The sequence below is a fragment of the Choloepus didactylus genome, chromosome 16, assembly GCF_015220235.1.
Source record: "Choloepus didactylus isolate mChoDid1 chromosome 16, mChoDid1.pri, whole genome shotgun sequence".
In the NCBI taxonomy this organism is placed as follows: domain Eukaryota; kingdom Metazoa; phylum Chordata; class Mammalia; order Pilosa; family Megalonychidae; genus Choloepus; species Choloepus didactylus.
Genome location: NC_051322.1, coordinates 69,134,096 through 69,158,612, shown reverse-complemented (window position 1 = coordinate 69,158,612; position 24,517 = coordinate 69,134,096). Strand labels below are relative to the sequence as shown.

At 35.1% G+C, this 24,517-nt stretch overlaps 1 protein-coding gene across 4 annotated transcripts in view; it reads right to left on the bottom strand.

Moving 5' to 3' along the window:
- ANKRD12 (ankyrin repeat domain 12) overlaps nt 1-24,517 on the bottom strand; it is a 158,336-nt gene that overhangs the window by 28,136 nt on the left and 105,683 nt on the right. Inside the window, exon 2 of one of the 4 annotated variants that reach the window (XM_037805912.1) lies at nt 15,337-15,416. The exons of the other annotated variants lie outside the window; for them this stretch is intronic. Within the exon in view, the coding sequence (XP_037661840.1) occupies nt 15,337-15,400 (64 nt within the window). The 5' untranslated portion in view covers nt 15,401-15,416. The remainder of the gene's footprint in view (nt 1-15,336; nt 15,417-24,517) is intronic. 4 annotated transcript variants of the gene reach the window in all.

Sequence of the window (24,517 nt, the reverse complement as noted above, 5' to 3'; positions counted from 1 at the left end):
TTCAGATATACATGTGAATAACACAATAGAAATATATAAGAAATCTGCTACCTTGTTCTGGAAATAGCTTTATAAAGAATCTGCTTTAGGATGAGGTTCTTTGGACATTTCTAAAAGCACACAATATGTCGAATTCACTATGTCTAAATTTTATAATACTAAATTACATATTTATAAGTAAAGTATATAATATAAAAAATGTGTAAATATAGAGTAGTGGGTCCATTACCCAGGCTCTGAATTCAGGGGAAACATTAAGCTACTAAAATGTTAAGTAACATTTTCATAAATGTGATTTTTTTCAGGAGAGAGAATATTTAAATCAGATTCTTTGGAAAAAAAGCTGCTCTATTTCTCAGTTTTCTTACCTGTAACTTAAACTTGGTATTAACATATACTTTAGTATATTATAAGGAATAATGGACTCAATACCTACATGTTTTTAAAGTACATGAAAATTTAGTTTTAGGAAATTGCATACAAGCTGCTATATAAATACAGTCAAAGCAATGCCACATTCTACTTCATTACATCTTTTCTCACAAAATGATGTCAGGTTGACATTTTTTCCTAGTTTTAATGCTGAATACACATAGCCTCTAACTGAAAAGAAAACCTAGGCCTCTAATCAAGGAAAAAGAAAACAAAATACATTAGAAAAATGATAAACACTTCATTTGCTAAATATGTAATATTAAAATTATACATTTATTTTAATACATTAAGCTTCCTCTAAAGTAATCTAGCTCCCAAATATTTTCTTCACATGGAAATTTAACTTCAAGCAGAGGCATTGGCACTGCATAAGGAGCTTGGAGACATCACAATCTGTTTTGCAAAAAATGTGGCAACAGTTTAAAATGAAAGTATTATAATTAGTTGCCAATAAGCAATATAGTTATTCTGATGCATAGGGTATGAAAATGAGCATTTTGGAGCTATAACAGCTCATTTGAAAATGCTCTCAGTTTGCAGTTATCAATACTGTAGTCCACACTATCAAACTACAGAACTTTATGCCACCAAAAGAAACATCTATCTTGGGAACAGTGTTTATTCTTGCCCTTGATTAAATGAATCAAAGAATACATAACCTATAAAATAGGTACTATTTTCTCTTGTTAACACCTTGTAATTTGGTCTTGAGGACTTTTTCCACTTGCAGTTTTCAAGGATTTTAATCTGTCTGGATTACATGTAACTATTTCTATTTATGCTGTTTCTCATTAGATGATTAGTTTTATGGGAAACTGGGAATTATTTCTTCCTTTGTATATGCCACAAAACCTCACTTAGAACACTTAGAACAAGTCTTCAATAAATATTTACAAGGAAAGTTCCTCCAGGCACATAGTTCTAGGCCCTAGGGATGAAAAGATCCCAGTTTCTGCTTCAGGAGGCAACCGTACTCCTAACAGTAATGTAACATGACAATTGCTAAAAAGGTAGTAGACATGAGGTCCAAAAGGTGCACCTGAAAGCATATTGAGAGAACTGGAGAATTAAGGAAGGCTTCTCAAAGACATAAGAAGTAGCGCTGAAGCTGAGGCATGAAGAATGTATAGGAATTTCAGGCAGGATTTAAGGGTATAAAAATAAAAATTATATAAACAAGCAGCTCAAATCACAGTATGCATACAATTTTGTATTTGGCTTTTTTCATTTAACAGATAGTAGACATTTTCTTTGAAGTTACATTTTCTTTACTGTTTCTAATGGCTGCACATTACACTGAGTTATTATGTAATCATTTAAACTGATTCCTCTTCTGAGGGGACATTAAAGTTGCTTCCATTGACTTGATACTACAGATGTATTACTGGTATCATCAGAAAAAAATATTTTTAAAAAGTTCACTAATTTCATAGGTATAAAATGGAATTACTATTTTGCTTGATTTTTTGATTACTAGTATAGTACATTTTTCCACATATTTTCTTTTTATAAAGTCACTATAATTTATTTAGCCTATTTTCTTCTGGTCTTTTTGGGGGGGGATGCTATGCTTATTAATATATTACTTGAATTATACTATACATATACTTTTAGGTATTTTTCACTCAACAGTTCCATCGTAATGCCTGCCATTTTTTAATATGCACATTAAAGTTTTAAGTGCAAATTTTTTAAGGGAGCCACACCCGTATTTATATAACGCGAGATGCACAGTTTGTCATTTGTGTTCCAGATTCATCAACTGAAGGTAATTAAGTAACACTTTCCAGCGCAGATGTATTTTTCCCCCCAACTTCTCTTTTTAAAAGATCTCTTCTTTCATAAAAGAGCAAAAAAAGTCAATTCTAAAGTAAGTAAGTTAGCAGGATAACAGTTAGAGTCAAGGATGAGAGTTGGGAAATTCTCACTCATTACTCATCAGGTTCATTGTTCTGCAGACAAGCTACTGCACTGCCACCTGCAAGGACCTTCATTACTCTCAGGAATCTGGCAGGTCTATGCATGACTGGCAAAGACCACTACACTTCAATTACGCCATTTCCAGTGCAGGCCTGGCTGAAACGGAAATCAGTTTTCTTCTCCAAGCACTCCCAAACTTTCTGACCTACTTTCATAACCCAAGAACATAGATTAACCTGGTCCTGGAATTCTAGTGGGCAAGGAATGTTTGCCTTAAGGAACGTCTGCCTTAAGGAATGTTTGCCCTGTTTTTCTAAGATGACTGCTTCAGTAAGAAAATCACCAAAAACCTCCAAAACCTCAAATTTCTGCATTCAAAAATGGCCAAGGCTATCATTATACTGTTATTTCCCATTTTATTCTAAAATTTTTAGTCTCTAATGTCCATTTCTTCACTAAATTTGAGCTAGTATTTAAAATATCATATAAAACAACTTCTGACAAAATGTTCTTTTAGCATTTTTTAATGTTTATTATCTCAATTCTTAACAATCTTATTCGAGTAGCTAGGAAGGAAAATGAGAAACAGAAAAGTTAAGCAATCATGAAAACATTTCATTAAGTTTTTCATAAAAGCATTTTTCCTTCTTCATGAAAAACGTAAAATAATCAAATGGCACTTGATTAAAAACACTTAATAAACTTGAAATTTGCTCTTGTATACTCCAAGGCACTTTCAGATATTTATAATCAAGACTAGTGATATCTTAAAAATACCTCCATGTTATTTGAGTTCTCTCTCACCCTCAGGCTTTACTTTTTTCCCAACTGAGCCTACCATAAATTTCCATCCTTTCTTGTATGTTATCAAAATGGAGCAGCAACCAAACAGTGCCCATCTCCCTTGCATGTAGTCTTCCCTCTTTGGAGAATCTTTTTACAACTGTAAAATATGCTAAATGTGGGAACAACAGACAAAGTATTTGCTGGCGCTTTACCAGCAGGAGTCTTATTTTTGTGGCTTAAAATCTCAAACTAAAATTTCATTTCCATAGTAACGTAAGCTTTAATGCACTTGGTGGTGAGGTGTCTTTATTTTCCTGCATTTGTTTACAAATTAAATTCTTACAAAATTGAAAAAAAAAATGTAGGGAGATGATGTATATAAAATAAATCCCTCCTTCAAAATCTCTGCAAAATAACTAGATAGAGGGTTTGACTTCCCATGTTTAAATTTGACAAAGCAATTACATTTCACATGCCTGACTAATAAGAAAGCCAATATACGGTGGATTAAAAAACAATTGTTTGAAGTATGTGTAGAAGAATGTGTATGACACCAAGAAGCCAAAGGGACAGACCATGCCAGTTATTACGTTATCGCCTTTCAGTTCCAAACCCACCATTCTACACTTTGCTTTGGGATGCTGGGACTGACCCTGAAAACCACATTTCTACTTTGCTAGAGGGTGCTTAGGTTTTGCCAATATCGGGTACTGGAGGGAGATGGTGGGACTATGGAACGAGGTAACTTGTTCCTTCCTCTTAGTTTCCTGTGGGCTTCCCTGTTCCTGAGGGTGTCACACCTGGCAGTTTCTCCTCCAAGCTCAGACATCCAGCAGCAGCCAAACAGAATCCCCTCCTCAGAGGTCTGAGTTTTCTCTCTACACAGGTCTCCTCCTCCAAACGTCAAAGTTTTCTTAATTCTAAGCTATTCCCTATGGGCGGGAACGGTTTTCTGTTATTACTAACTCCGCGAAACTTTGTGTTCTTTTTCCCTCTTCATCACGTAGTTAATAATCCCTCATAGTACAGTTTTTTGTTTTGCTTTTTTTTGGTTCAAATAAATGGCATAGTTTCAGTTTCTTGACTGGACCCTAATCAATCTAGTTCTCTCTTTCTCTGCAAGAATCCTCCCATCACAATTCTCTTGCCTTCTCTAGAAGCCCTTTACAAGTAAACTTACGTATGCCCACAACTATAACCACTAGCTATGTGCAGACAACTTCCAATCAATAGATATGAAATGTAATAAAAAGTTGTGTACATGCCTTTGTAATGTACTCTCAACACTTTTAGTAATTTACCAACCTCTCCTTTAGACTGTAAGCTCTCAGAAGACAGAGACCATGTCTAGCCCTAAGTAGCCCTAGTGACTGATACAGCACCTGGAACAAAGGGGAGCAAAAGGACAGAAATTAAAAAAAATTTTTTGAATTAATTATTATACATTTTTAGGAAACATAACTACTGTTTTATTAATCCTTGATATGGGTGATGATGGTACAAAACTCAATATATCATGATCTTAAAGAACTTATAGTCAAGTCCAGGTTTCTACCTCCCAATTCTCCTCTGAGACCTAACTGACTAACTGGGAACTTCTTGGGCTCCTTTCAACCATGTTAAGCTCAGGACTGAAATCATTTAGCTCATTACTTTCCTTTCCAGAACTGCTTCTTCTTGCTGCTTAAAGCCAGTACTGCCTACCTTTGTGGCACAACCAAGCTGGTTACTCCTACTAAAAACCTCAGAGACACTTTCAACTCTTTCAGTCCCTCAACTTCCAAATCAACTATTCAGTTTCAGTTTCTGGAATACCTCTTAAATCCATCTTCTATCTCTCTACTCCCACTGCCACTGCCTCAGATTTTCTCATCACTTCTTGCCTAGAATCAACAATGTAGTCAGCACTACAGATCACAATGTGTCTTTCCTTATCTGAGGGCTTCCTACTCTAGGATAAAATAAAAACTCCAAAGATGGTACAGAACACTTTTCAAAATCTGGAACACCAGCTCCACTACCACCACTAATTATCTGCTAGGCAAATAGTATTTGATCTTCACAACAGCTGTATGAGGCAGGTATTATTATCCCCATTTAACAGACAAGGAAACAGATTCACAGACCTTAAGTGGTTTGTCCAAGGTTACCTCACCATTAAGGGAAGTAGTCTAGGGTGTTTCGTCTAACTTAAGAGCATTCTACTTTGCCTCCAATCTTCCATTCTCCTTGCTACATACAACAAATTAGCATACTAGTATGCTACATCCTCTTCCTTTAACTTCCATGCCTATTTAAAATTCTGGATTCTGATCACTTGCTCTTTATTATTTTCCATCTGCTTAACTAGGAGATATTTTAAATTAGTGGTCAAGGAGAGTGGAGGCTTATGAATTAACATATAGCAAGGGCTGAGGAGCAGTAAGTAACCTATTGTCGGGACTGGTAATGAAGCTGTTTGCATTGGTCTGAAGAAGCTGAAGTTAACTTCCCAGTCACTCCTTGGGAACCTCACTGGTTTGCAACCATTTCAAGGGGTATGCATTTGTTTTTTAAAATCCCTATTACTCTGATCAATGGGATTCAGGGGGGGCCAAGACTGTCCATGTCTCAGAAAAGGCAAGAGGCAAAGAGAAGGCTATCTGCACCCCAATATATCCCCATTGCATTCTACCTATTCTAATAAATGCTTTTTATATATACACACACCCACAAATGATTTATCTTCCTGTAAGCTCATAAAATCTATACTACCTTATTAACCTTGCACCTGCCTAAATCTATAGCAACCAGAGAAGGAGAGACTTAATATTTTTTATATTTGTGGGGTGGGGGGTGAAAGAGGTGAGAATGTGGTCACCGAGATAAAGGCCTATTTATAGAACTTGTGGGTCTTTGGGGGAAGGTAACACCCACTGAGGTATCTTTTATTTTTTGCTTCTCTATCCCATATTATTCAATGAATACTTCAAATGTAAGTCTGAGACTTATACTTACGGACTTCATAATGCCTAGCATAGAGTAGGTTCTTAGTAAGTGCTGACTAAATGTAGAACAGGGAGTTTTAGAACTGTTTCAAGATATCAAGAAATCAAAAGGGGGCACTTACGGTGGGATGGCAGAATTGCAGAAAGGATTATAAACATCAAATACAAATTTTTTCCACTTTACAGTTTTAATATATTGTATTGGTGAAAACTGATGTTGGCAGTAACTACTGTCTGGCTAATTCACTGCTAATGTCTCCTCCAAACTCAGTAATTTGGAAGGTGGCAAAAATTTCATCCACAAGTCATTAGTTTCCTTATCACCTGCTAGGTGGAGCATAGACCTATTACTTAATTTGCCTTACAACCAATCCTAAGCTTTCACATAACATGCACTGTCATACATCAGGCCCTAATGTGCCTATCTTCCTATACTGAGCACATGCATTTATGCATCTTTTTATTCAGCCAGAAGTTTTTCTAAATAGTGGCACCATCTTTACATTGTGGTGTTTGTATAATATTTGAGATATTCATGCAATTTGTTTCTATTTTATGTAGATGGAAAAACTGCTGATGCTAGTAATAATATAACTAAAATAAAGACGGAAACTGTTAGATGTGAGAGAAGTGGCAAATCTTTAGCCTCCTTTCAGAAACTTTGTGAAAAGAAGACTGCTCAATTGTGAAGGAAAAGAATTAGAAAACATATATGAAATACTAGATACACATTGTCATAGACTGTGTCAACATTCTGAGGAGTAATGATGAAAAACTAAGGATTTAAAAATTACTTTCATCATCTAATAAAAAAACGAAAAAATTACTTTCATCAATTACAATATATGGATTTCATGTGGATTCTGATTTTGAAAAAGTTTTAAAAAAACAGCTTTATGAGGCAATTAGAACACTGACTGGATATTTAATAGTAATAAGAATTATTAGCTTATGTATGACAATGGTATTGATTACATCAAAAAAAAGCATCCCTATCCTTTAGAGATACATACTGAAATATTTTCCAATGAAGTGACTTCAAATCAATGGAGTGGGGAAGAATGGAGAGGGGTAAAACAAGATTAGCCATAAAGCATTAATTATCAAAACTGGGTAAGAGGTGCATGTGGGTTCACAATATTCTTTCTACTTTTTTATATATTTGAAAATTTCTATAATAAAAGCATTAAAAAAATTCATTAGCTTACAATTAAATTTTAACCTATGTTTTAAAGACTGAAGACATTATGTGAATGTAAAATGAAACAAACCCAAAACTAGTAAAAACATATATACTACACTTAGGGATTTTTATAATTTTCTTATTAATTTTCTTAGTACAAAATCAAGTTAACATGCAGGCACTTTTTCAGGAAAACACTAAGTATGAAAATGTATTCTTTTTAAATGTGTTAATGGTAGACTCTGGGACAAAAACCAACCAAACAATAATTTATTTCATTTTCAGCACCCTTTACCCAATAGTGTTACATTCACACACAATTACATAATTAGGAGGAGTGTAGTCATGGTACGATTCATTTAGGAATGAAATCAAATGAATGTACACTACCTTCATGACGTCAGGACAATGTGACTCTGAAATCCCCATATTCAATAATAATAAGCATGGTACAAAGTACAGGGGCTCTGGCATTAACCCCAGGTTCAAACCTTTGTTCTGGTACTTAATAAATCAGTAATAATACTCACAGGGTTGTTGTGAGGATTAAACAAGCTGATTTATGTAAAGTGCTTGGCATATACCTGGCATATATGATGCATGTGATAAACATTAACTCAGGCCTAGAAAAAAGAGAAACCTATGTTGTGTAAATTAAAAGCATTTTAAGAAAATATACCTTTAACATTAAATACTGCCAAATTCAATAAATCACATATGCTAGTTAAGAAAGGCCAAAGTGCAGTCTCCGAACTTTTCATATTTGCTTAACATTTTACCAGAAAATTAAGGGTAAAAGGATTAAAGCTGACTCAGGTCACTCATTTCACTTACCACAGGGTTACAATGGGGGTTTGTGGCCCTTTTATAGAATATGGACAATGGAAACCACCAGTCTTTCAAGTGTAAAATAGACCTCCAAGTGTAAAATAGACCTCGGTAGACACAGACTTTTCATTGGGGTGGGTGGGTGGAGACGGCAAGAGGAGGGAAGAAAGTGAATGAAGAAACTATTTTCTTACATTGGAAATCCCATGTCTTACTGTCTGGTGGAATTCTATACTTCTATACATAAAGGTACTAGTCATAATTGACAACCATCTGTGTAAAATGTTTTAGTGTTCCTCAAGGAAGAGTGAGAAGAAAATGCACAGGGGATAGAGATGCAGAGGGGAAGCAATACGAATGAAACCTTGTTTCATTTTAACTGCAATTTATTGCCCAGGTACTGATTTTAAAAAGTTTCTACAACTCAAGTGATACAGAACATTTTAGAGAAAATATTATCCTTGGTGAAAGCATAAAATGAATTTCATATTTATGCAAGCCTATAAATGATCTCATTCATCCTTGTATCTATCTTACATATGCAGAATACTATCAGATAATAATAAATTTGTCCATGACTATATAGACAACAAGTGGCAGAGCTAGGTCTTCATACCCAGGTTTCTGACTCCAAAATTGGTAAGCCCAAGAATCATGCAGTGTTACTTCTGAGTATATCCAGTAAAACAATGTCATACTTTGTGATCTTTCCATGAGCATTCGAATGAATACTTTCTATTACTATTTCATGATTATTTTGAGAAAACAACTGTGCCACAAAAACTAGGTTCTCAAATGATAATACTAAGTACGATTGTTATTTAATTACATGTAAAATGTTTTGAATGAAAAAAAAAGCAATAAATAATACTTGTTAAACATACCCACCTGAGGTTAAGGTTGAATTTCAAATATGAACTTGATATTTTTCTATTCTTTGCTTGATTCTGAGGTATTCAAAACTCAGATAAACAATAACTTGATTTACATATCCCATAAAGACATGGAATAAGATAAACAGCTCATTCACTATTTAAACAAAGCTTATAAGAAAAAAGCCATGCCTGACTACCTTAAATTATGATAAGCTAAGGAACATGCATTAAAGTTTCTACCTTTTTAATAGTAAATACAAATGACATTTCTTTCTTTAAAGGTTTTATGGCTGTAATATCATATAAATAAGGTTCTGAATATTTCATTTTAAATAACTGGAAATGAATATAATAACCTTATTTCACATTTTCACTACTGTAAGCTAATATTCATCAAGTGCTTATTTTGTGCCAGATATTTTATGTGCATTCATAAATTAATTTATTTAACCTTTACAATAGCCCCATGAGGTGTGTATCTTGTAATCTCTATTTCAAAGATGTGGAACTTGAGCACATACAGGTTAGGTACACTAACTTGCCCAAGATTATGATGGTGACAGGGATCAAAACAAAGACAATATGGTCGTGCTGGAGTCTGACCTCTCTTATGATTAGTATAACCACTCAAAAGAACAGAGTGAAAAAGAATTATTGTTTATGATTTAATTAATTTAGTCAAAATTGTTAGAAAGTAAAAAGTTTTTTTCTTTTTGAGTAATGTACACAATCAGAATTAAGTATTCTTTTTATACTAGGAATACTACTAAGAAAAAAACCATCTTTAAATTTGGACTATTGTTTGTTTTATATGCCATTTTTATTCAGAGGTGGACTAGTGTGTGTATGTATATGTAAAATCCTAAGCTATACTTCTTCAGTGATCTTAATTTATTAAAACTGCTTTTGTTTCATTTAAAGTAGCATTCATTGTTCTTTTAATTATAAAAGCAGAATAGTTCGTATTAGGAAACCTGGGAAAAAACAGACATGGGTAAGGAAGAAAATAAAAGCTACCCATAAAATAATCCCACCACCCAAGAGAACCATTTTTTCTAATTTATTTAAAAGTACGACATTTTATTTCAGTTTAGCTAATGAGAATAACACAAAGGTAAACAGGACTTCTAAACCTCAAGGTCTGCCTTCTCTGCCCTTCTAGATGGCCTGAACAGGTCAGTTCAGAACCCTCCTTATACTCCATGAGCTGTCCATAGTCACACCAGATTTTAGCTTGCTTCATATTTATTCTATGAATTGTTCATATAGTTTTTCCCTGGAGTTTTTGCCCTTTTTTTTTTTTGCTCATTCATCAGAAACGTTTCTTCATATAATCCATATCAGAACACTACTGAACTCTCAGAATCAAATCCACACAGTATGTGTATTGGAATCTACTCTTTTTCTTGATAACATTCTTCACAAACTCCTTTGACACTGTTCTCTAAAACATGCCAATTGGTCATAGCTGTCATTCCGTACTTTTTCATCAAAATCCTGGATCAGTCTTCATTGTCTTCCTCTTAAACTTCTACTTTCTGTCACTGAAAGTAATATACTTGAATAATTTTTCAGAAAGGGAATAAAAAGTATGTTTTCCTTTGGCCTTTATATTTATTGGGAATGGAATTCAAGGGCAAATAATTTTTCTTGAAATGTTATAACTATAGCTCCACTGTCTTCTAGAAATATATTTAAGGATGAGAAGTCTAATGCCAGTCTCCTTCATTTGTAGATAATGCATTTCCCTCTGATTCTTGGAGCACGGAGAATGTTCTTTTATCGTTATCCTAGATGTTGTGATGTACCTAGATGTGGGTTTTTTCTCTTTTTAAAAAAATTTCCCTTTGATCTAAAAATGTTAAGTTTTTCTTCAGTTAAGGCAAACTTTCTTAATCAAAAAAAAAAAAATAATTTTGTCCCACCAGTTGCTCCTTCTTATAAAATGAATAAATGTATATCCTGGGTATGTTTTTAAACATTTCTCTCATATTTCCAACGTCTTTTTTTCCAATATGTTTTATAGAAATTCTCCTTCTCCTAGGTCTCAAATTAGATCTTCAGGAAAGTCCTATTTTTTTTTTTTCAGTCCTTTATAAAATATATAATTTGAGTAATCATATCTTTAATTCCAAGAACTTTCTTGTTCTCTGACTACTCTCTTTTTATATAGCAGTTATTACTGGTGATGAATCAATTGCCCTCTGTAATCTTCAAGGACACTAAGAACTTACCCTTCTGATCCCTACATTATTTACCTCATCCAGTATCAACTGTTCTGTTTGTTAATCTTGACCTTTCTTTTTCATTCAATTGATTTTCCTCAAATCTCTGGATTTCTTTTTGTATTTATAAGGAAAAAACTGGTTTCTTCAGCAATTTTGTAAGTCTCTAAAACAGGTCTCTCCCCTAGTGAGAGGCCTGTTTGCAGTGAGATATCACTAATCTAGTCTTCCAGCTAAGACTGTTCCCTGAACAAACTGACTTTGAATTTAAGAGATTCTCTGAGGCTTCACAGGGAGGGAAGATGTCATAATTTTAACAGGTCTCTCCTATGCCTAACTTGGGTGGTATGCACCTTGGCTTGCAATAATTCACTAAACCACAGCTAATACATTTAAGAAATAATTAAAAAAAATGTAATTGTTACTTATGTTACTTAGCCAGAGAAGCAACATTAGGAAAAAATACACCTGCATTTTAGGAAACAAATCTTCACAGCTTTCTCATCTCTAAATTGACTGAGAAATGTAGCTTAGAAATAGGGAAATAAAATAGTAGGTAATTTTCTATAGTCTTTTCTAAATCTCTACATTGAAACTTCAATTCTCCTAAGTGAAGATTAGGTATTTAATTCTAGTTTTCTGGAGAACAGTAGTCATTTATCTACTTGGAAATAAGTATAATGGATAAAACTATTATTTTCACTGTATTTCTATAGTAATAGACATAAGTAAGAGAATTAGAGTGTTCAGGGGTCAACTAGGGAGGAAAGAGAACATCAATAGATGAAAATACTAAGTATAAAAGCAAAATCTACATAAGAAAATCAAGTACCACAGCACTCTGAGTATGTCCTCAATTAGTTATCATAGATTGCTTTTCTACTAAAATATCAGTAACAAATAAACTAATTCTATAAAGCATAAATTAAGAATTTTTCCCCTCTAAAAATAGGTCTGATATCACTACAAAAATTTTGATGTCACTAAAGGAAACTGACAAAATCACCCAGTCTCAGCTATTCCATCATAAATATATACATTACATGGAGGTCCATTTAACCATGACTAAATACAACATTTTTCTGCTGATAGGATGATATATCTAAAGCTGAACTCGTTTAAATGCATACATATATAATTAATACGTTTAAAAATCTTTTTTTTTTAGGGTTCTGCCCAAATGTATCCTTTATAGAGTTTCAGTCTTTTTCAGCAATACTTCAACTATTATAATTATGTGACAGACTCACTTTAAGTTGCTAGGCATTGGTAGAAATTCAGTTTTTAAAGAAAACCATCAAGCTAACATCTTTTATACAAAAAACTATTAGTTTTGGTATCTGCAATAAACAATTTTACATTTTTTGGGCAAGTCACTAGAAACTTCTTGAATACTATATTTACATGAACTTCAAAGAGAGGATTTACCAGATTATTATTTCATGTAATAAAATTTTAAAGCCGGTTATAAATACGCTAATTTGCAGACATTCAGAAAACATTTGAGATACAACCACTTCCCATTTTTGTGATACATGAGCAAGTCAAAAAATATATAGAACTTATGTAATTTTTATAGACACCACTAAAGAGTAAAGTTTTACCATTTTATGGTAATCTAGTGTTCATAATATCCTTTTTTATCCATTTAACAAATTTTGACATATATTTTTTTTTCCTCTAAAAAACACTGTACCAAAAATTTTAAATTCTTAAAGCTTTAGAACCAGGTGAACATAATTTATCCACATAAAACACATGACAAAATCTGTATTGATTTAAAAGTACTGATTTTCAAGGAAGAGGACTGTATAGGTTTTGTTTGCATAATATTCAGGCAGAAGCAAGTTGGTAATACTGATTTAGCCAATTCAAAATTCAGCTCTACGTGTAAAGAATTCCACATGTCAAAAGCAGAGGAGTAAAAGCAGAGCAGGCAAATCAAAATCAATATAATGGAATTTCTTTTAACTGGTCATTAAATGGTTATTAAAAAAACAATACCTCTCCTGCCTACCATGCTCAGTATGCTTAGCTTTCTACATACGATGGATACCTAAGCACTATTTCATTTCTTCTAAGCACTGACCCCAGAGGGAATGTGAAAAATAAAAACTGCAGAAAGTCAAACATGGTGATTGCTGGCACTCCACAACTCTTTAAATGAGTTTAATCACAGAGGTCACTTAGGCCTAGTTAAATAAGATTCTAGGATTATTAATGGATTCTAATTTTCATACTAGGCTTAGTCCCTCTTACCTAAGTAATACAAAAGAAATTATTAAAACATGCCATTTGGGAAGCAAGAAGATAAAATAACTCATTACATTTTAACATCTTTATATGTTAAGTTAAATGAAGGAATCTTTAATTCTAGGTATATTAATATGCAAACTCCTTTACTGTATAAAACACTCTATATAAATTCCTATATTCAAATTCAAATATCTTGATATATATTTAGACACTAAAAACACCCTATAAACTTCTTCCTGTAGTCTTTATATTTATAAGGCTAAATGGTTTGCTTTAAAACTTACTAAGGTGATGTTTCTTCCTACTTGCTAGCACATCACATAATCCAATTTTATTTAAAAATTCTGATATATTTTGGCTTATATAAGTGTTTTTTGGATCTCCTTATTTATTAACTCATAACTCCATATATGCATGTACCAACAGTTGTATTTTCATAGTTCCTGAAATATAAAACTGAGGAAGTAAGTTTCACAAACGGTGACAATACATTTGTAATATAATCATACAATTTGCTATTTTAACATTGAGAAAATAAGGCTTCAAAATACTGGTCATTAATAAATCACTGTCTTTTAAAAAGTTTCCTAATTTCTTTCACAGTAGACTGTAAAAGTAGCTAGGCTATTTATTTATTATGATGGAGCATTTCCTTGGTTAAACTGAAGTATGGAACAAGCAAAGTTTACAGCAGCTGTTTAATAAACAAGGCCAGATTACTGGCAAAGTGAGTGAAGAAAAAAGATGAATAGCTCTTTTAATGACTGGCATTTTCAACTTTGCCCACTGGGTACTCTGTTTAAGTAATAAAAGTCAGTGTCTGCAAACCTGTGGAAGAACGTCTACTTTGGCAATTAGTGTCAGAAAATACTGAAGGACACCATGGACACAGAATTAACCATTTCTCCACTATCATGATTATGATTTAGAAGCATGATCTGGCTCTCTGAATATGAATGAGTTCTCAGCAGGGTAGTAAGAAGCAATTATGTATGGCAAACACTATTACTAGATAGAGTTTCTGTACAGAAAGATAATGTGAAATAAGACCCTGGGAAAAGGGCAGAAGTTAGGGAGAAAAACACAACAGAATTATGCAAAATTTAAAGTACCACACATTTGTACACACATAAGCTGTATTAATCAGGAAATGTATTCCTGAAACAATGCCACAAATGTCTGATATGCACGACATAAAACGCCCACTCAAAGTGCAGTCTATGAACTGAAGTCAGTCTGCAAAGTGTCTGCTATTGATCAGTGAAGAAATAAGGAGCCTGGACCAAAATGGAAAGCAATAATGTCACCAAGTATACAGTTTCGTTCAGCTAAAAACTTTTTATAGCAATCCCTTTTGATGAAGGACGTTGTACATTAATTTATATTCTGGCACAAGCTCCTTATCTTGCGGATCGGTAGCAAACAGTTTGTGGAATAGCTACCCTGAGTAGCATTGGCATAAGGTGTAATATATATGTAATGGAATAAACCATAATTTAGAATGTTACATGCTGTTATAAGATCTTTTTTATTTACTTCAAACTTACTAAGTTCTGAAATTCACAGGCTTGTTTATATTTTCTAAATTGCAGCACTTAAAGTGTATCTGTCACATGGATGACATGATATACCCTGATGGGTAATAATGCTATCAGACTTCATACACAAAAACATCTATGGGCAGTTAAATTAATTCTTCACTAATTATTAATAAGTTCTGGATTTAGATTGGATAAAGTTTGATAAACTCATGTAAAGGACCTCATGTAAATTAAGTAACAAATTTTGGGTATTTTCATCAGTCTTTTCTAGCAACTCCAAAATTTTTGTATGATACTTACTGATGATTTTTGCATCATTCCTTGAGGGACTTTGATCAAGCAATAATTCAGGCACATTCACCATGTGGAAAATAAATATTCTGAAAAATCAATACATAGCTGATGAACACATGAAACAATCAAAATCAGTGAAAATCAAAAAGATTCCAGAAAATGTGTTTCATTCTAATTAAACAGGTAAGTTCAAATAAACTTTCTTCTTCCATGGGAAAACTTGTAGCAGAACTTCTTTCTAATGGAAAGTTTTGTATAGAAAGTTTATAACAAAAGCTGCTTTTCACAGCAAGTTTTCTGAAGCCACCAAAATGAAATAATCTGTAGCCATAATAAACAACAGCAGAATTAAAATACCATATAAAAACATTGTTTTTCAAAATCATGGCCAGGGAGAGAGAGATACCATATAGATGGTAGTTAAAACTGTGAGTGCAGGTGAGCTTTATCTAGGGGAATATGTAGCATAATAAGAGTGCCTGAAAGTAAAATTCTGGGAAAACAAACACAGGGGTGTGTGGGCAGGGAATGAAGAAGAGTGAAGATGATATTCCAAAAGGAAAGTGAGAAGGAACAGTCTGGGGAGTTGGATGAAAGCTAGGAGAGAGGTATATCCCAGAAGCCAAGGCAGGAGAATATCAGGAAGAAGACCGTGGCCATCTTTGGTAAATTCAACAGACTGAAAAGACAAGCAGTAAAATACAGCTAAGGGATCTGGAAACTAGAAGATAATTTGCGTTATCAGTAAAAATAGATTTAATGAAGAGGTAGAAATAGAAGTTATTCTGGAAGTTTAGCTGTGAAGGGAAGGACATAAGGGATTAAATGACCAGGGATGTGGAACACCACCAGATGTTGTTCAGAGCCTGGTATATTTATGTGCACAAAAATATTATCACATGACCGTATCCAGCTCTACCTTCCTTTCTTTCACCTGAGTCCACTCCTCCTCTCCACTCCCTAATAATGTATACCGTGTTAAGAGCCTGGTATACACCCTTGTATATACGTTCTTTCCTATTTTGCTCCAAGCTTATGAAATCTTACACAAACCTTTGTACATACGCAAACACAAATGTAGGTTTTGAAAACTACTTGTTCATTTTACAAAAACAGGGTACTATGAATAATTTATTCTTTTTGATTTTTCTCAATCAACATCATATGAAAATCAATCCAAGTTAGCAATATTAAGACATACTTTTTCCTGGTTGTACAATAGTCAATGGTTGGGCTATACCCAATTTATTCAACCAATCCCTCAGTGGCGGGTAAGTCTTTCTTTTTGCAACTAAAAACAGTGTTATAATTAACATGGGAAATTTCCAGTAGGGCAATTGCTAGATCAAGGGATATACATAATTTCAAAAACTTTATATGATAAAATCTGAACTTATACAAAACTAAACGGAATGTTATACTGAACCCCCAAGTGCCCATCATAGCTGCAACAACCATCAACTTTTGGCCAGTACTGCCCATCCACAACTCCATTCACTCTACCCCTGTATTACTTTGAAGTACATTACATTCATCTTTTCATTATATTCGTAAATACTTCAGTAGGTATCTTTAAAAGATAAGGACTCTTGAGAGGCCGGGCAAGATGGCAGAGTGGGGAGGTCTAGGTTGTAGTTACTCCTCTGGGGCAATTGGTAGAAAGCCAGGAACTGTGTGGACTGTACTCTGCAGAGGAATGTGAGATTGGACAAACTTCATACAACACTCACGAACGTGTGGAACAGCTGAGATGGGCGAAATCTGTAAAGTTCTCACAGCCAGGGAGCCTGTGCCCCTCCCTGCCAGGCACAATCCCAAGGGAGGAGGGGGCGTCTGTGCTGGGAACCATGAAGGAGTACAAAAGCTGCAACCCTAGATAAACTGAGAGCAGACATCGAAAAATCTGGCAGCAGTCAGCCCAGCGGAGAGGAGCCAGGGCTAGCAAAACAGCAAAAAAAAAAAAAGGAAAAAAAAAAACCAGACTTTTGGGAGTCAGGTGAACATAATACAGAGAAGGTCAGGGCTCAAACAGAATCAGACACATATGCAAATTCAGGGAGGGAGAGCCCTTGTCTGAAAAGCCAGCTTCTCTGCTTTCTTGATTGCCCCTTAATCACCCTCAATTGCTGGTCTTTTAGCTTTTCAATAGCTCATTAGATCTGCAAAGACTGTAAATAATCCATACTGGGCCCTTCCTTTTTTTACTTTTAAATTTTTTTCTTTTTCTAAAACAATTACTCCAAGCCCACTACAGAAAGCCTCAAAGACTTGCAATTTGGGCCTAGGCAAGAGCAGAGCTAAGATAGCTCTGAGAGACAAAGCAATAAGTCTAGTGGTGGAGAACATTCGCTAAACACCATAAATTCCCAGCCCTTTTGGGAACTCAGATCCCAGGGTTTGGAATTCATTAACTAGCTTCAGTCAGCCACATTCTGGACTGGGTTAGGGTCACCTGGAGAACTAAAGGCTCCCTGCCTCCTTATACTGGTGGGGGAGTGGTGGGCTGGCAAGCGCCACCTGCTGGACAACATAGGAGAAGCACAGAGTCTAAAGGCCTCACAGGAGGGTCTCATTTTCAAGGAAACTCCATACCCTCCTCCTGAGACCTGGGCCTCTCTGGACTAGGAAAACCTGACTGGGGCTGACCATATCTGAGGAGATCACCACACAAAAAGGCTACATAGAGGCAGGGCTAGAAACAGAAAAACAAGAGGTGAAAAGCTCTCATCAACTAAACAGAATCTAAGTTAAAGGTCTAGAATAAAGCTGAACTAAACACCAAAGGTTAGAGAACAAAGCCAATCAACAAGAAAACGCTGGGTAAGAGTGAAAACAAGCTCCAGAATAAACTAATCAAGAAAGTCAGATGCCTAGACAGCTTAAGATAACGAGTCATACTAGGAAACACGAAAATATGGATCAGCCAAAGGAACAAACTAATAGTCCAACTGAGATCCAGGTTTGAGGCAACTAATGCTGAATCAATTCAATGAGCTGAAGGAAGAACTAATTGGAGATGTTCAAAAAAATCTAAATCAATTAAAAAATCAAGTCAATGAACTGAGGGAAGACATAGCAAGAGATGAAGGATATAAGAAGGATACTGGGTGACCATAAGGAAGAATTCATAAACTTGAAAAAACAAATGACAGAACTTATGGGAATGAAGGGCATAGTGGAGGAGATGAAAAAGACAATGGATGGATACACAAGTAGATTTGAACAGGCACAAGAAAGGATCAGTGAATTGGAAGACCAGACATCTGAATTCACACACATGAAAGGACAGTGGAAAGAATGGAAAAACATGAGCAGAGTCTTAGGGGGCTGAGCGACAACATGAAATGCAAAAACATATGTTACGGTTTTCACAGAGGGAGAAGAGGGGGAAAAGGGCAGAAAGAATAACAGAAGAAATAATCACTGAAAATTTCCCAACTCTTATGAAAGACAGAAAATTAGAGATTCAAGAAGTACACCGCACACCAAACAGAACAGACCCAAACAGGCGTACTCCAAGACACTTACTGATCAGATTGTCCAATGTCAAAGACAAAGAGAGAATTCTGAAAACAGCAAGAGAAAAGCAATCCATCACATACAAGGAAAGCTCGATGAGACTATGCACTGATTTCTCTGCAGAAACCATGGAGGCGAGAAGACAGTGGTACGATGTATTTAACATACTGAAAGAGAAGAACTGCCAACCATGAATTCCATATCCAGCAAAACTGTCCTTCAAAAATGAAGGAGAGATTAAAATATTTTCAGACAAACAGACACTGAGAGAGTTCGTGAATATGAGACCGGCGCTACAGGAAATACTAAAGAGAGTGCTACAGGCTGATAGGAAAACACAGAAGAAAGAGGTTTAGAGAAGAGTGTAGAAATGAACAGTATCAGGAAGGGTAAAAAGAGAGAGAGGAAAAAGTAAGACATGGCATATAAAATCCAAAAGACAAAATCACAGAAGAAAGTACTGCCCTTACAGTAATAACACTAAATGTTAATGGATTAAACACCCCAGTAAAAAGACACAGACGGGCAGAATGGATTAAAGAACAGGACCCATCTATATGCTATCTACAAGAAACTTACCTAAGACACAAGAACAAAAATAGGCTGAAAGTGAAAGGCTGGAAAAAGATATTTCATGGAAACAGCAACCAGAAAAAAGTGGGAGTAGCTACATCAATATGAGACAAAGTAGACTTCAAAAGTAAAACAATTAAAAGAGACAAAGGACGACACTATATATTAATAAAAGGGTCAATTCATCAAGACAACATAACAATCATAAACATTTATGTACCAAGCCAAAGTGCCCCAAAATTCATGAGGCAGACACTGAGAACACCAAAAGGAGAAGCACATAACTCCACAATAAGAGTTGGAAACTTCAGTACGCTGCTTTCATCAATGGACAGAACATCTAAAGAGATGATCAACAAGGAAACAGAGGTGTTGAATTGTATGATAAATGAATTAGACTTGACAGACATTTATAGAACACTACACCCCACAACAGCAGGATACACTTTCTTCCCAAGTGCTCATGGAACATTTTCTAGGATAGACCACATGCTGGGTCACAAAGCAAGCCTCAACAAATTTAAAAATATTGATATTATACAAAACACTATATCAGATCATAACGGAATGAAGTTGGAAATAAGTAACAGGCAGAAGACTGAAAAATTCAAATACATGGAGACTAAACAACACACTCTTAGAAAACCAGTGGGTAAAGGAAGAAACTACGAGAGAAATTAGTAAATACCTCGAGGCAAATGACAATGAAGACACAAGATATCAAAACTTCTGGGATGCAGCAAAGGCAGTGCTGAGAGGGAAATTTATTGCCTTAAATGCCTATATTTAAAGAGAAGAGAGAGCAAAAATTGAGGAATTAACTGTCCACCTGGAAGAACTAGAGAAAGAACAGCAAATAAAACCCAAAGCAAACAGAAGGAAAGAAATAACAAAGATCAGAGCAGAAATAAATGAAACTGAGAACAGGAAAACAATAGAGAGAATCAACAAAACCAGAAGCTGGTTGTTTGAGAAAATCAACAAAATTGATGGACCCCTAGCTAGGCTAACAAAAATAAATAAATATATAAATAAATAAATGCAATCAGAAACGGGAAAGGAAACATAACTACAGACCCTGCAAAAATAAAGGAGATAATGAGAAGATACTATGAGCAATTGTATGTTAATAAACTGGACAACTTACACGAAATGGACAACTTCCCAGAAAAGCATTAACAACAGACACTGACCCAAAAAGAAATAGAGGAACTCAACAAACCAGTCACAAGCAGAGACTGAGTGAGTCATCAAAAAGCTCCCAAAAAAGAAAAGCCCAGGACCAGATGGCTTCACATGTAAATTCTACCAAGCATTCAAGAAAGAATACCAATCCTGCTCAAATTCTTCAAAAAAAATTGAAGAGGACGGAAAACTACCTAACTCATTCTATGAAGCCAACATCACTCTAATACCAAAATCAGACAAAGATACTACAAAAAAAAAAAAAAAAAAAACCCAGAAAATTACAGACCACTCTCTTTAATGAATACAGATGCAAAAAACCTCAACAAAATACTCACAAATTAAATTCAGCAGCACACTGAAAGAATTATACACCACAACAAGTGGGGTTTATTCCAGGTATGCAAGGCTGGGTCAACATAAGAAAATCAATTACAGTAATACACCACATCAATAAATCAAAGCAAAAGAACCACATGATCATCTCGATTGATGCAGAAAAGACATTTGAAAAAATTCAACATCCTTTCTTCATGAAAACACTTCAAAGGATAGGAATAGAAGAGAATTTTCTCAATATGATAAAGGCAATATATAAGAAAAACACAGCTAACATTGTACTCAATGGGGAGTGACTGAAAGCTTTCCCTCTAAGACCTGGAACAAGACAGGGATGCTCACTGTCACCCTTGTTACTCAACATTGTGCTGGAAGTTCTAGCTAGATCACGCAAGGAAAAGAAATAAAAGGCATCCAAATTGGAGAGGAAGAAGTAAAAATTTCACTGTTTGCAGATGACATGATTCTGTATGTAGAAAATACAGAAAAGTCTACAGCAAAGCTATTAGGGCTAATCAACGAATACAGCAAAGTGGCAGGCTACAAGATCAACCCACAAACATCTGTAGTGTTCTTATACACAAGTAATGTGCAACAAGAGGAAGAAATTAAAAAAAAAAATCCACTTACAATAGCAACCAAAAGAATCAAGTATTTAGGAATAAACTTAATGAAGGCCACAAAAGACCTATGCAAAGAAAATTATAAGAAACAGCTAAAAGAAATCGAACAGGACCTAAAAAAATGGAAGAACATACCGTGTTCATGGATTGGAAGACTAAATATAATTAAGACGTCAACTCTAACTAAACTGATTTATAGATTCAATGCAATACCAATTAAAATCCCAACAACTTACTTTGCAGAAATAGAAAAACCAATATCAAACTTATTTGGAAGGGCAAGGTGCCCGGAACAGCCAAAAATATCTTTAGAAAGAGGAATGAAGTGGGAGGTCTCACACTACCTGACTTTGAAGCATATTACAAAGCTACAGTGCACAAAACAGCACGGTAATGGCATAAGGACAGAGATGCTGACCAATGGAATTGAATTGAGTGTTCAGAAACAGACTCTCACATCTAAGGACAACTGATCTTTGATAAGGCAGTGAAGCCAAATCAACTGTGACAGAGCAGCCTCTTCAATAAATAGTGTTTGGAGAACTGGATATCCATTTCCAAAACAATGAAAGAGGACTCCTACCTCACACCTTATACAAAAATTAACTCTAATTGGATCAAAGACCTAAACATACATGCTAAGACCATAAGACTCTCAGAAGAAAACGTAGGGCACTGTAATGAAGATCTTGGAATAGGAGGTGGTTTCCTAGACCTTACACCAAAAGCGTGAGCAACCAAAGAACAAAATGGGATCTCCACAAAATCAAACACTTTTGTACATCAAAGAACTTTGTTAGAAAAGTAAAAAGGCAGCCTACACAATGGGAGACAATATTTGGAACCACATATCAGATAAGGGTTTAATATCCCGAATATATAAAGCAATCCTACAACTCAACAACAGAAAGACAAACAACCCAATTAAAAACTGGACAAAAGACATGGACAGACACTTTTTCGAAGAGGAAATACAAATGGCTCAAAAACATATGAGAAAAGGTTCAACCTCACTGGCTACTAGGGAAATGCAAATCAAAACCACAATGAGATACCATCTCACACCTACCAGAATAGCCATTATCCAAAAAACAGAAAATTACAAGTGCTGGTGAGGATGTGGAGAAAGAGGCACACTTATTGACTGCTGGTGGGAATGGAGAATGGTACAACAACTCTGGGAGACAGTGTGGAGCTTCCTCAGCAAGCTAAGTATAGATTTGCCATATGACCCAGCTATTCCATTGCTAGGTATATACTCAAAGGAACTGAAAGCAAAGACACAAATGAACATTTGTAAACCGATGTTTACTGCAGCATTATTCACGACTGCCAAGAGATGGAAGCAGTCCAAATGTCCATCAACGGATGAGTGGATAAACAAACTGGTATATACTCATGACGGAATATTATGCAGCTGTAAGACAGAACAAAGACATGGAAAATATAATAACGTGGATGAATCTTCAGGACATTATGTTGAATGAAGTTAGCCAGAAACAAAAGGACAAATACTGTATGGTCTCACTAATATGAAATAACACTAATGAGCAAACTTTGAGAGTTAAGAGCTGATAACACAGGCTACCAGGAGATAGAAAGAAGGTAGAGATCAGGCATTTGATGCTGAAGGACTACAGAAATGTTCAGCAGGATTGACTGTATAGATCCAGAAATGGATAACATAATACTGTGTAATGGTAGCACAATATTGTAAGTACATGGAACAAAGATGTCTGTGAGTAAAGCTGAAGGAGGTGGGATAGGGGAATGTATGACACCAGAGGTAAAGATAGATGACGAAGACTGGGACTGTGTAACTTGGCAAAAACTGGAGTGGCCCATGACTGTTGCTAAATGTACAAATATAAAAATGTTCTCACACATGGGAGAATGAATGTCAACCATGTATAGTGTTGAAAAAGGGATGGTATTTGCGAAAAAACATAATCAAAGCAAACTGGAGTCTATGGTCAACAGTAACATTCCAATATGCTTCCATTAAATGTAACAAAGGTAATACACCAAAGTTAAATGTGTATGAGAGGGGGATATAAGGGATTCTTGGCAGTGGTATTGTTTTTTGTCCTTACTATTTTATTGTATTGTATGACATTTTTCTTTTTCTTTTTATTATATTTTTATTATTCACCAAAAACAAAAAAACAAAAAGACAAAAACACTTCTTCATAATCATCAATATGTTCAAGTACTGACTGTGGTGATAAATGCGCAACTATGTGATGATGCCATGAACAACTGACTGTACACTGTGGATGGTTGCATGCTATGTGAATGAATCTCTAATTTGGTAGGAAAAAATATAAATAGAGGTAAAACTGCTGGAGAAAACATGGAGAGAGGGATGTACCTACGTACTGTTGAGGAGGAGGCAGAATGGTGTAGCCTTTCCGGAGGTCACTGTGGTAGCTCCACAAGAAGCTAAGTCTGTGGGGCCGTAAGATCCTACAACCTCATTATGGGGTATGCATTTGGAAGATCCAGGAGCAGAGACATGAATATTTGCACACTGGTGTTTATGGAGGCAGTATTCATGATGTGCAACGGGTGAAGGGGGCCTAAGGGTGCAACGACTGAGGAACAGAATGGTGAACTGTGATGTGTGCATACAGTGGAATATCGAGCAACTACGAGTGAAGCTGCAAGACACGCAAGGAAGTGAATGGATCCTGCAGACAGCATGTTGAGTGAAGTACGTCAGAAACCAAGGCAAATATTATAATGCCTCACCAATATGATCTAAACACAATGTGTAAACTCAGAATTAAATCTTACAGCACAGCCTAACAGGGAAATGATTATCATAATGGTCCCCAGATTGTAAGCTCTTACAGCAGTCAAATCTATTCCTGAATTGTAATAGCATCTCCAAACTCTGAGATGTTGATCCCTTAATGTATAACCTGACTGGTCCCTGGAACAATAGG